Here is a 13893-nt window from a genome sequence, read left to right as displayed (position 1 = left end):
GCTGAGGCAGGAGAATCGCTTGAACCCAGGAGGTGGAGGTTGTGGTGAGCCGAGATTGCACCACTACACTCCAGCCTGGCCAACAGAATGAGATTCTGTCACAATAAAAAAAAAAAAAAGCCCAAAGATTAAAGAACAGATTGGGAATTTAAAGGTGCCTCATCCTTGACACTCAGACTTCATGTGTAACTCTCTTGTTATTTGATAGTTGCAGTTGTATTCAGAGGCCAGTGTAGCGCTTCTAAAATTGAATAACCCTAAGGATTTTCAAGAATTGAATAAGCAAACTAAGAAGAACATGACCATCGATGGAAAAGAACTGACCATAAGTCCTGCGTATTTATTATGGGATCTGAGTGCCATCAGTCAGGTAAGGGTTGCACAGATTCTTTTACAACCCAAATCAAGGGTTAAGATGTTAACAGTTTTTAAGTTACTGTATTAGAAGAGGGAAGAGGACTTACAGAGAAGTGAGTTGATTGGAACTTTTCCAATTTTCTAGTCACTGCCATTGGTTTGGTATTAATTGAAGTGACCTAGAATCACATCCAAGAACCTTTTGTATAAAGTGTGTTAGAGAAATGCTATATCTTTAAATTTTGGGTTTAAAAAATATATATTTAATTTTTTGCCTTTTTTGTAGTGTGTAAAATTAGGACTCCATTTTGAGAGCAGACAGGGCAGAGGGAAAGGACAAAGAGGAGGAGGTAATGACTTAAGAGGTATTTCACATCTTCACGTGCCAAGTGTTTTTCTCAGTCTAAGCAGGATGAAGACATTTCTGCTAGTCGTTTTGAAGATAATGAAGAACTGAGGTACTCATTGCGATCTATCGAGAGGCATGCACCGTGGGTTCGGAATATTTTTATTGTCACCAACGGGCAGATTCCATCCTGGCTGAACCTTGACAATCCTCGAGTGACAATAGTAACACACCAGGTACAAGACTTCCCGAATATCACGAGACTGTGGTTTCCAATTCTCTTTTAGTGTGGTATGGGGATTTCCATAATTTCATTCTTTTTTCTCTTCTACATCCATTTCTACCTTTCTTTAACTCTTTATTGCCTTCCCTTCCTTCCTTTTAAAAACTAAACCAGGCCAAAGCGCTGTCATTCACTTTCTTTATCTGTTTGTTGTTGTTAAAAGGATGTTTTTCGAAATTTGAGCCACTTGCCTACCTTTAGTTCACCTGCTATTGAAAGTCACATTCATCGCATCGAAGGGCTGTCCCAGAAGTTTATTTACCTAAATGATGATGTCATGTTTGGGAAGGATGTCTGGCCAGATGATTTTTACAGTCACTCCAAAGGCCAGAAGGTGAGTGCCTAAGAGGAGGGGGGATGTCTAGTGTGGAAGTCAGTTAGCAAATCAGAAAATCAGTGCACATACTACTATAGTCAAATATCAAACAGGTCAGGCATGGTGGCTCACACCTGTAATCCCAGGACTTTGGGAGGCTGAGGCAGGTGGATCACTTGACCCTAGGAGTTTGTGGCCAGCTTGGGAAACCTAGTGAGACCCCCATCTCTACAAAATGTAAAACAATTATCTGGGCATGGTGGAATACTCATGTAGTCGCAGCTACTTGGGTGTAAGGGGTGGTGGGGAGAGTGGGGGTCACCAGCTAAGATGGGAAGAGATTGCTTTAGCTTGAATGTTGAGGCAGCAGTGAGCTGTGATCACGCCATTGCACTCCAGCTTGGGTGACAGGGTGAGAACCTGATCTCAAAAAATATATATATAATGCCGGGCGCAGTGGCTCAAGCCTGTAATCCCAGCACTTTGGGAGGCCGAGGCGGGTGGATCACGAGGTCAAGAGATCGAGACCATCCTGGTCAACATGGTGAAACCCCGTCTCTACTAAAAATACAAAAAATTAGCTGGGCATGGTGGCGCGTGCCTGTAATCCCAGCTACTCAGGAGGCTGAGGCATGAGAATTGCCTGAACCCAGGAGACGGAGGCTATGGTGAGCCGAGATCGCGCCATTGCACTCCAGCCTGGGTAACAAGAGCGAGACTCCGTCTCAAAAAAATATATATATGTGTGTGTGTGTGTGTGTGTTTATATATATATATATATATATATATATATATATATAAGAACAAATAATCATTTTCAAGTGCTAAGCTCAGAAGCTAACAATGAAGAAGTGAGAACACCACAGTTAGAAATTTGCTTTCTGACATTCTTAGACACTCGGGACCCACACTTTTTTCCCGACCATCTACATTTTCCACTACTGTGATAGCAGAAAAAGCAAAATCACTGTGAAACAGAAAACAATTTTTAGAATGTCAGCAAAATAGAAAGTTAACTCAAGTCAGTGCTTAAAGCCATAGATGAAATTTCATTTAAGGCAGGTGATCGTACTCTAACTTTGTTGAGAGGTGAGATGGAGAAGTTATTAAGAGTGCAGACATGGGGGCCGATGCTTCAGGATGACCCTGTGCAGTGGCTTTACCTCTGTTTTCTGTCTGCATAGTGGGGGAAATTACAAATACCCTTGTAGCATTGTTAGAAGGGTTCAGTGATAAGTTAGACATCACCGTAAACTTATAAGTTCTAAAACTCTGCAACTATACGTGCTAGTAACACAAAACTACTTTCTCTGATACTGTTTATGCTACTTGACCGGGCTCATTGTCCTGTTCCCTTATTGACTTGTCTCCTCTGTATCAGATTGTAGGGCTCAAAGTTGGGCCCGTGCCTTAACGGGGACAAACACCAGCATCAATGACTGTGCAGTGCTTTTCCTGGTGACAGGTGTGCCTTGGTGCTGAGGAGTGTGGGCATAGGAGGCTTAAATCAGATGGGAAAGGGAAGAACACCCATCTGAATTATCATGTACTATGAAGAACAAGTAAGAGTTAGTTTAGGTGAAAAAAAATTCCAATTAGACAGAATATGCAAAGGCACAGAGATTTTTAAAGAGGAGTGTATTTTTTTTTTTCAATGATTTTAATTTAAAAAGTAACCATGTGCCCTAGCACTCATTTTGAGAGCAGGTGAATGCACAGCTCAGAATGCTGTGCTGGTTAATTTATCACGGGGCCTTATGCATGAAGAGAGAGGATATTGTCTGTCAGCCTTGAGACAAGATTATGCACAAATACACTGATGAGCTACTGATTGTTGTTACAGAAAAGCAGTAACCTTGCATACTTCCCACCAGCTTTGACATGCTTTGGTACTTGCAGTTAAGTCTGGCATGGTGCTACTTTATTTCATAGTAGATTATCAAAGCATGTTGTGAGAGACTAATCCATGAGTTGAATCCTTGTCTGCTTCCCTTGAGTACTAGAAAAAAAGTAAATATGCTCAGTAAGAACTGTCAGCACAGCAGGATCTAAACAATGACTATAAGTACAGGCAAGCTTAAAGCAATTGTGAATTCGTGAACACTCCACCCTTGGAAAATATTAACGTTTTTAGAGAGTCAATTTCATTTTATAAAGGGAATCTTAAGAATAAAACATCAGAAGCCAGAAGTCATTTTATTTTCTCTTTGTTTTTATCGTAGGTTTATTTGACATGGCCTGTGCCAAACTGTGCTGAGGGCTGCCCAGGTTCCTGGATTAAAGATGGCTATTGTGACAAGGCTTGTAATAATTCAGCCTGCGATTGGGATGGTGGGGATTGCTCTGGTAAGGATGTATTAAACTGTAATTTGTTCACTTAACAGATTTTTTTCTTCTTAATCATTATTAAACATGTACTATAGACTTAACCAAACATTCTTTATGTATTAATAAACAATCAGTAATGCTGAGCATGGTGGCTTATGCTTATAATCCAGTCCTTTGCAAAGCTGAGCTGGGAGGATTGCTTGAGGCCAGGAGTTCGAGACTAGCCTGGGCAACATATTAAGTCCCCATCTCTCTCAAGAAAAAATTAGCCAAATGTGGTGGCGCACACCTGTAGTCCTAGCTACTTGGGAGGCTGAGGCAGGAGGATTGTTCAAGCCTAGGAGTTTGAGACTGCAGTGCGCTGTGATTGTACCACTGCACTCCAGCCTGGGTGGCAGAATGATACCCAGTCTCAAAAAAAAAAAATCAGGTATCAGTAGACTCTTTGGAGGTGGTAATTAGTGCTCCCATGTGGCCCAGTTTATTCATATTATTCATTGTTGAGGGCATTGAACATGAGAAAATACACTTGAAAATGTCTTATAATTTAAAATATGAAAATCTGGAATATACTTAATTATATAAACCGAAGAGCAAGAATCACTCTAACTGGTTCTTATGGGAGCTCACTGCTGGTAGCTTTCAGCAGCAGATTGTGATAGGTCACAGAATGACTAAAGAGTTGCAAAAGAAATGAGTATTTTCTCTCCTCAGCAACTCTTCTCCCTCCATCCCATACTTATATTTCGACTTGTCAATAATAGCAATTTGTTATATTTGCTTACTGCCTTTCAATTTATGAAGCATTAAATTTATAGAGCATTATTCATCATATTCACTTGAATTTTGTTTGTCACCTGAGAGAGAGTATGTACACAAATGTTATCATTCCCATTTCCATATGGATTTGAAAGTGTTTGAATGTTGGAGGAAACAAAGCTTCAAGTTGTATTTCAGTCAGATGTGTTGGATTCACTTTAGCTGCGGAGAAAGAATACAGATATTCAAAGGAGATCTGTGTAGACCAGACAAGCCAGTCTCTACTAGAACATCAGCATTTGATAACAAGGGGTAGCAAGTATGATACCCACATGTTTTTGGCAGTTCACAAACTTGGAATAATCTCTTCTTTTTTTCGTGCTCCTCCATTTCTGTCAGCACATGCCCCTTCAGCAAATGTAAGGCCTGTACTTGTAGGTTCCACAGCTACAAAATGCCAAGGCCTGTTCATCACACTTCTGTCAAGTAACTTCCTTTTCAGTTTATTTTCTTCTTAAGGTTTATGAGATCTTCTACTAAAGAATGAGGTGAACCTTACATTAGTATGAAATAAGGAACTGTCTTTTTCATTATGTTTGTTTGAGACGGAGTTTCACTCTTGTTGTCCAGGCTGGAGTGCAGTGGTGCGATCATAGCTTACTGCAACCTCCACCTCCTGGGATCAAGTGAGTCTCCTGCCTCAGCCTCCCTAGTAGTTAGGATTACAGGTGCCCGCTACTACGCCTAGCTAATTTTTGTATTTTTAGTAGAGACGGTGTTTTACTATGTTGGCCAGGCTGGTCTCAAACTCCTGACCTCAGATGATCCAGCCACCTCAGCCTCCTGAAGTGTTGGGATTGCAGGCATGAGCCACCATGCCTGGTCCAGAACCTTCTTTTTCAAAATCGTAATTACAGCAAGATTCCCTCTTCCTCCTCCCCTCTACAGGTAACAGTGGAGGGAGTCGCTATATTGCAGGAGGTGGTGGTACCGGGAGTATTGGAGTTGGACAGCCCTGGCAGTTTGGTGGAGGAATAAACAGTGTCTCTTACTGTAATCAGGGATGTGCTAATTCCTGGCTTGCTGATAAGTTCTGTGACCAAGCATGTAATGTCTTGTCCTGTGGGTTTGATGCTGGCGACTGTGGGCAAGGTATGTTTACTGCCAAACAAACATATTAAGAATAGGAGGATAAAAAATCATTGACAGGTAGAGAGAGTTTTGAATGGCTTTTGTTATTTAATATAATTATTCTCTGTGTATCCCTTTTCCAGCCTTACATACAAACCAATTGTAAGTTAAAAGTTAAGAGAGCAACATAAATCACTAAAGATGATCTTTTCCTGTTATTGTTGCAGTCTGGTTTTTTGTTTTGTTTTGTTTGGACTAAGCAGATTTACCTTAGCTGAAAACATGTGGTGAAGTTTTAATTTGGAAACAAAAAAGGATATCAATAATTTATTAAATAACGATGGCTTGAATATTGGATTTTGTTGATAGCATATTAATGGAGGTTGTTTTGGCAGAAAGTTTTTTTCAAATGGACAAAAAGATGGAAATTGATTATTGTAATTTATTGTTAAGAATCATGCCATATCTCTATAGTGAGTCAAGATCACCATTTCATGGCAATTATTGTGACTGCCTCAGTGAAATGAGGCTTAACACCAGTAACTGTTGTATCAGAGTATATGATTATTTTGAAATTAAAGTCACTCTTAGAAAGTGGAAACTCAGTGCTTACTTTGGCAGCACATATACTAAAATTATAATAGTTTCAGCATTAGCATGGCCCCTGCGCAAGAATGACATGCAAATTATGAAGTGTTCCCTATTTTTTTTTTAAAGAAAGTGAAAACTCAGACCCAAAGAATTAAAGGAAAATGGAGGAAAAATGCCTAGTTTTAAAAAAAAAAAAATCATTTCTGTTTTTTCCTCTAGATCATTTTCATGAATTGTATAAAGTGACTCTTCTCCCAAACCAGACTCACTATATTATTCCAAAAGGTGAATGCCTGCCTTATTTCAGCTTTGCAGAAGTAGCCAAAAGAGGAGTTGAAGGTGCCTACAGTGACAATCCAATAATTCGACATGCTTCTATTGCCAACAAGTGGAAAACCATCCACCTCATAATGCACAGCGGAATGAATGCCACCACAATACATTTTAATCTCACGTTTCAAAATACACATGATGAAGAGTTCAAAATCCAGATAACAGTGGAGGTGGACACAAGGGAGGGACCAAAACTGAATTCTACAATTCAGAAGGCTTATGAAAATTTGGTTAGCCCCATAACACATGTTCCAGAGGCGGAAATCCTTTTTGAGGATATTCCCAAAGAAAAACGCTTCCCAAAGTTCAAGAGACATGATGTTAACTCAACAAGGAGATCCCAGGAGGAGGTGAAAATTCCTGTGGTAAATATTTCACTCCTTCCAAAAGAGGCCCAGTTGAGTCTCAATAACTTGGATTTGCAACTGGAACATGGAGACATCACTTTGAAAGGATACAATTTGTCCAAGTCAGCCTTGCTTAGATCATTTCTGATGAACTCACAGCATGCTAAAGTAAAAAATCAAGCTATAATAACAGATGAAACAAATGACAGTTTGGTAGCTCCACAAGAAAAACAGGTTCATAAAAGCATCTTGCCAAACAGCTTAGGAGTGTCTGAAAGATTACAGAGGTTGACTTTTCCTGCAGTGAGTGTAAAAGTGAATGGTCATGACCAGGGTCAGAATCCATCCCTGGACTTGGAGACCAAAGCAAGATTTGGATCAGAAACTCATATCCAAAAATCAGGAGGTGGAAATGTGACAAAAGAAAAGCCCTCACCTCTGATTGTTCCACTGGAAAGCCAGATGACAAAAGAAAAGAAAATCACAGGGAAAGAAAAAGAGAACAGAATGGAGGAAAATGCTGAAAACCACTTAGGCGTTATTGAAGTGTTACCTGGAAGAAAGCTGCAGCATTACACAGATAGTTACTTGGGCTTTTTGCCGTGGGAGAAAAAAAAGTATTTCCAAGATCTTCTTGAAGTAAGTTACATCCAGCCTCATTCTTTCTCATGCTCAGGAAAAGTAAATAATCTTGTAAGTGATAATATCATTATAGCTACTGTTTATCCAGTGCTTCCCTGTGCCAGCCATGGAGCTAAATGGTTTTCTTAAATGGTTTCATTTAATTTACCCACTAACTCTAATAATAAAAAATGGCATATGAAGGTATTTATTATTGTTATCCCCATTTTGCAGTTTAGGAAACAGCCCAAGTGTGAATGAGTAAGGGAGTTAGCCAGGGGCATACCTCAAGGAAGGAGAGCAGGAACTGGCATGTTGTCTTTACTTGACATTTCAGATCTGGTTATCTTTCCAGCTTTACTCATGAAAAACCCCTGACGTTGAATTAAGTTCATTAGCTTCCCCAACATTACAACAGCAAGTCAGTGTGAACCAAGCCTCAGAGTTGGAGTGCTCGTCCCCCTGTACCATAACCTCACTATGCTGTGGTGTCATCTGCACCTCTACTCAGTGCTTTCATGGTGCTTACCACTGGGGAATGCAAGATGATGGGAACATAGCCACTGCTCATGGAAACTCAGAGACCAGTAGAGAAGACAAATTTGTGGGGAGATAACTGTAGCAAAGAGATGTGTCTTTGTTGAGGCATGGACAAAAAGTCCAGAGGGAAGACTGACTCCTTAGCTCTACCTAAAAGTACTGGGGAAGGTATACAGGAGGAAGTGCCCTGTGGACTGACCTTCAAAGGGGTGGGAGTTGACAGACCAAGAAAAAAATCATACAGTTTGGGCTGGATAGTGAAAGCATACAGCCATGAGTGAATGTTAGACTGGGAGAAAAAAGGGTGAAGGAGGAACTATGCCCTCAGCAATTTAGGAAGCATCTTGTGCCTTGCACATGAGTCATTTACAGATTGTCTAGTGAAGGACAGCAGTGTTCTTGACTATGTTTATTTCCTCAGTTTCCCCCTTTTCTTAACTTTTTAAAAAAATTCACAAAAGCATTATAGGCTAGTGGTAAAAACTGAAAGCAATTCAAAAGTGTATGGTAAAAAAAGGAAAGTTCTTCCTTTTTCAGGCTACCTCTTGGAGATAATCGCTGTTAATAGTTTGATGGGTATTCTTCCAGTATTACTCTATAGCTATGCAAACATACGTATATGTACGTATAGTTATATATATAGAAATATATGTGTAGTATAAATTTACATATATTTCCCTTCATTGCCTTTTGATGTAGTACTATGTGGGCAAACTACCCATGCCAATACCATTGTTCTTTTTAATAGCTGCAAGTTAGTTATTTCCAATGTTTCATGATTACAAATAGTGTTGCAGTGAATACTCTTGTACATGTATCTTACACTTAAGTGAGTTTTATTTCTGCAGGTAGAACTGCTAGGTTAACAGGTATGAACTTTAAATATGTGTTTCTGATGAGTTGCACCACTTCGTATTTCCACAAACAGTATACAGGAGTGCTTGTTACACTGCAGTCTAACCAACACCATTTAATGTCAATCTCCTTACATTTTTATCAGTTTGAGAAGCAAAAATATTTCTGTAAAGTGTTTGAATGCTTTGCCAATTTTCTTTGCCTATTTAGTTCTGCCACTTACTGGTTTTGATTTTATAATATTAAAACTATTATATGATGAAACCAAATTTGTTTCTAGTCCTTGTGCTTAAAACTCAAGGACTTGCAGATTTGATATCACCTGCAGAAATATATTGAAAGTACTATCAAATTTATATGTAAATAAATTTTCTAAATGTTGCATTGAATTGGCTTTGAAATCTCATGGTCAATGGCCAGTCCTTGAAGAATACCCTGTAACTGTTATTATATAGATATCCATCATACAGTTGTTATTCTCAAACCAATATTGGTGATAATTGCACTGAAATCCAGTTTAGTCCTGCTAAATCCAGTTTAGATCCTTAAAGTGACCTATTAACATGCATTTCATTTGCTCCTAATGGAGAGTTAGTGACTAGTTATTACCACATTATATAAAATGTCTTGTAACGAAGTACACTTGTACACTAAACATAATGCTGAGTTACATGTGGAATTCTCTCTTCAGGAAGAAGAGTCATTGAAGACACAATTGGCATACTTTACTGATAGCAAAAATACTGGGAGGCAACTAAAAGATACATTTGCAGATTCCCTCAGATATGTAAATAAAATCCTAAATAGCAAGTTTGGATTCACATCACGGAAAGTCCCCGCTCACATGCCTCACATGATTGACCGGATTGTTATGCAAGAACTGCAAGATATGTAAGTCTTGCTTGTGTTTGAGTTGTTTGCTTGTGTTCAGAACTAAGACTACTTGAAATTTGCGTATTTACCATGCTAAATTTATGGCTCTAATATTTGATGATTAATATTATCTAAATAAGTGGGAAGGAAAATATCCATCTCTGCAAATGTTAGATACCATACATACTTTGAATATCCAGAGTTCCTAATATGTTATATTTGGACAGGTTCCCTGAAGAATTTGACAAGACGTCATTTCACAAAGTGCGCCATTCTGAGGATATGCAGTTTGCCTTCTCTTACTTTTATTATCTCATGAGTGCCGTTCAGCCATTGAATATATCTCAAGTCTTTGATGAAGTTGATACAGACCAATCTGGTGTCTTGTCTGACAGAGAAATCCGAACACTGGCTACCAGAATTCACGAACTGCCATTAAGTTTGCAGGTGTTGTATTGTCTTATTCTAAACTTTTTGACATTTTAAATGAAAATTTTAATTCTGGCTGGGCGTGGTGGCTCATGCCTGTAATCCCAGCACTTTGGGAGGCCAAGGCAGGTGGATTGCCTGAGTTCAGGAGTTCGAGACCAGCCTGGGCAACATGGCAAAACCCGGTCTCTACTAAAAATACAAAAAAATCAGCCAGGCGTGGCGGCATGCGTCTGTAATCCCAGCTACTTTGGAGGCTGAGACAAGAGAATCGCTTGAACCCGGGAGGCAGAGGTTGTAGTGAGCCAAGATTGCACCACTGCACTCCAGCCTGGGTGACAGAGTGAGACTCCATCTCAGAAAAAAAAAAAAAAAGAAAGAAAGAAAACTTTAATTCTGACTATGTCTCTTTTCCTCCTACGTAAAGTAAAAATAATTATTGAACTCCCAACCTCAGGTGATCCACCCACCTTGGCCTCCAAAGTGCTTGGATTACAGGCGTGAGCCACCATGCCCGGCCTTAAAAATAATTCTTAATATTTAATGTGGGTGCTCATAGCTAGTCTGTTTTAGTGCCAGAATTATAACCAAATTTGAGGTTCATATTTTATGAAATTACTTTTTGTAGGTTTTCAGTAAGGATGGATCTTGTATTGTCTGGAGAAGAGCCAGACCATACCTGCATATGAGATTCTTGTGATACATTCATTCTAGGACTTCAGGCGTAGCTAAATGGACATCTCAGCCAGGCCCCTTCTTCATGGCATCCTCTAGTCCCAGGAGTAGGAAACTCACTAATAGAAGGTGCCCAGATGAATCTGGCATCAGGGCATGATTTCTCCTGAGCCCTGGACCACCTTGTTTAAATGGCGATCTCAGCGGCCAGAATGTTCTTTGAGATGAAGATGAAATAATTTGTGTTGGCATTGTCTCATTCTGCTCTTCTTAGAGTGCCTTTATCTTCAGAATCATGTAGTCAAACTCTCTTTGAAGATAGGATTTAAGCCATTTTTGGAGGCTTTCACATAATTTTTATTTTTAAAACCACAGTCGTTACTTACAATGCACATAACAGGTTTATCTTCTTTTTCTTTGTTAGGATTTGACAGGTCTGGAACACATGCTAATAAATTGCTCAAAAATGCTTCCTGCTGATATCACTCAGCTAAATAATATTCCACCAACTCAGGAAGCATATTATGATCCCAATCTGGTAAGTGGAATGGGTTACTTTTATGTACAGCAGAAAGTACATCCTTCTATAAACCAAAAAAAAAAAAAAAAAAAAAAAAAGAAGAAAAAGAAAGTACATCCTTATCAAGTGTTACAGCATTTCTGTATGGCACTTCAGAACTAGAAGCAGGCTCTATGTTTGTATGTCTTTGTTGCAAAATAGTAGCACAGGTACTCTGGAATCATTCATAGCTTGCTTTGGAATCTTACTGTTCACCTCATAGATGTGTAATTTAGATTTGTTGCTTATATTCCATAAGCAGATGTACTCTTCACTAAGGATGACAGAAAATAGCTTCAGAATATTCTCATTGGCCAGAGAGAACAATCCTGAGGTTTAACATCAATCAAGGAACTGTTCATCACATGTAATGTCATCGTTCATCAAAGCTGAATTGCTTTAATGCTGGCACTTACTCCATTTTACCAGCAGGGGCAGTGGGTGATTTACACATAGCTACATTGGAATGTCATTTGGCTGAGATAATTAGAAGACTGTAGATTGTAAGAGACATTTCAGCTTCAGAGAAGTTAAAATGTGAAGAAAATTGTAGAACTGATGAAATTAATATAATACAGCCTTTAACCTGATATTTTCTGTAATTTTTTACTGATCAATGGAAAAATTTTTACATAATAAAATTAAGTGGGGAAAATAATGGGTACTACCATATAGACAGTACACGTTGAACTATAAAAATCCCCCAAGTACACATATAACACATATATCCCAAAAGACAACAGAAATGGCAGTAGGTTAAATCATAGGTAGTTTTTTATATCCTTTTTGTATACTAGAATTTTTCATATTTTCTATAATGAGTAGATTTTGCTTTCAGAATCAGAATAAAATGGTATTTAAAAAAATTACTATCTTGCTAATTTTCCTTTTTTTTTTTTTTTTTTTTTGAGACGGAGTTTCGCTCTTGTTACCCAGGCTGGAGTGCAATGGCGCGATCTCGGCTCACCGCAACCTCTGCCTCCTGGGTTCAGGCAATTCTCCTGCCTCAGCCTCCTGAGCAGCTGGGACTACAGGCATGCGCCACCATGCCCAGCTAATTTTTTGTAGTTTTTAGTAGAGACGGGGTTTCACCATGTTGACCAGGATGGTCTTGATCTCTTGACCTTGTGATCCACCCGCCTTGGCCTCCCAAAGTGCTGGGATTACAGGCTTGAGCCACCGCGCCCGGCCTATCTTGCTAATTTTCAAGCCATGTGTCAGTAATGACTACAGATAAGACACTTGTAAATGACTGTAGTGAAGAGTAATAAAATCACTTAAAAATCTGATTCCTGATTTCTGAAGGAAGAAAACCACTCATTTATCATTCATTGTGCACGTCAGGGACTGTGTTCCTCACTCATGTTCCCAGAGAGCCCAGTGAAGGCTCCCTCATCAGGAGACACAGTGTGACAAGGGGCAGCCATTGGTTAAAGAAGTCAGCATAGCAGCCATCAGAGCACACAGTATGAGTGTTGCCAATCACGTGTAGGTTAGTTTAGCATATAGCATGGGTTAGTATATAGATATGTGCCACTTAAAAGCCAATTCTCTGAATGTGCTAAGACTTACTACCAAATTGATGAAGTCGAGGTAAATAGAGAAGTAAGACCTGGTGTCAGTCCTAAAGGAACTTGCTCTAGTGGGGTTAGCAGATAGGAAACAGCAGGTCGAGAATGAGGCTAGGGCTGGGTATGGTGGCACACGCCTGTAATCGCAACACTTGGGGGAGGCCAAGGTGGGTGGATCATCTGAGGTGAGAAGTTTAAGACCAGCCTGGCCAACATAGCAAAATCCCATCTATACTAAAAAAGACCAGTTTGGCTACATGGTGAAACCCCATCTCTATTAAAAATAAAAAAATGAGTCAGGTGTGGTGTTGGGCACCTGTAATCCCAGCTACTTGGGAGGCTGAGGTAAGAGAATCACTTGAACCTGGGAGGTAGAGGTTGCAGTTAGCTGAGATCACACCACTGCACTCCTGCCTGGGTGACAGAGTGAGACCCCATCTCAAAAAAAAAAAAAAAAAAAAAAAAAAGGTGTTACAGGTAGGGAATTCACCAGGAGCCTCACATAGAGCTGGAACATAGTCAGACTGGTAACAGAAGAGCAGCTCGTTTATGTACTTCAGCAGTTTCTTTTGGGTTTTTGGCATGATCCAATAGGATAAAGTACTTCAGGTTTGTGAAAAATGCATTATAAACTCTCTATTATATAAATGGTAGTAATTATTTGCCAGTATGTTCTTAAAGATGAAAAAGATGTATATGTAATCACAGCTGGTATTTTTCTTACCTCCAGAGAGAACAGAATCAAAGTTTTAAAAATCAGAATTTAGATTATGTAGGCTAAATTGCCCTAGTTTCAGCTCTGACGTGATATCTGATCTACTTGTATTTTCTCATAGCCACCGGTCACTAAAAGTCTGGTAACAAACTGTAAACCAGTAACTGACAAAATCCACAAAGCATATAAGGATAAAAACAAATATAGGTAAGTGGTACACATATATCCCCTTTGTTTAGTATAAGAGTAATTACAAAGGTTTGG

General features: G+C 39.3%; 1 protein-coding gene and 1 non-coding gene across 5 annotated transcripts in view; both read left to right on the top strand.

Annotated features, from left to right (window-relative positions):
• Positions 1-13893, top strand: part of GNPTAB (N-acetylglucosamine-1-phosphate transferase subunits alpha and beta) — an 82465-nt gene that overhangs the window by 56703 nt on the left and 11869 nt on the right. For all 4 annotated transcript variants that reach the window (XR_004275524.1, XM_032299313.1, XM_032299320.1 and 1 more), the window contains exons 8-17: positions 209-370; positions 760-939; positions 1150-1320; positions 3525-3648; positions 5338-5541; positions 6331-7430; positions 9499-9698; positions 9908-10127; positions 11209-11322; positions 13751-13836. Coding sequence is in view for 3 of the 4 variants with exons in the window: in XM_032299313.1 (XP_032155204.1) it covers positions 209-370; positions 760-939; positions 1150-1320; positions 3525-3648; positions 5338-5541; positions 6331-7430; positions 9499-9698; positions 9908-10127; positions 11209-11322; positions 13751-13836 (2561 nt within the window). In the remaining variant the exon portion in view is untranslated. The remainder of the gene's footprint in view (positions 1-208; positions 371-759; positions 940-1149; positions 1321-3524; positions 3649-5337; positions 5542-6330; positions 7431-9498; positions 9699-9907; positions 10128-11208; positions 11323-13750; positions 13837-13893) is intronic.
• On the top strand, positions 6126-6228 carry LOC116527860. Its single transcript, XR_004258764.1, has one exon. It is a non-coding gene; the product is annotated as a U6 spliceosomal RNA (small nuclear RNA).

Source organism: Sapajus apella, unplaced genomic scaffold, assembly GCF_009761245.1.
Source record: "Sapajus apella isolate SASKATOON/1434 unplaced genomic scaffold, GSC_monkey_1.0 scaffold2, whole genome shotgun sequence".
In the NCBI taxonomy this organism is placed as follows: Eukaryota; Metazoa; Chordata; class Mammalia; order Primates; family Cebidae; genus Sapajus; species Sapajus apella.
Note: the sequence above shows the minus strand (reverse complement) of the source record. Positions and strands in the feature narration are given on the sequence as shown.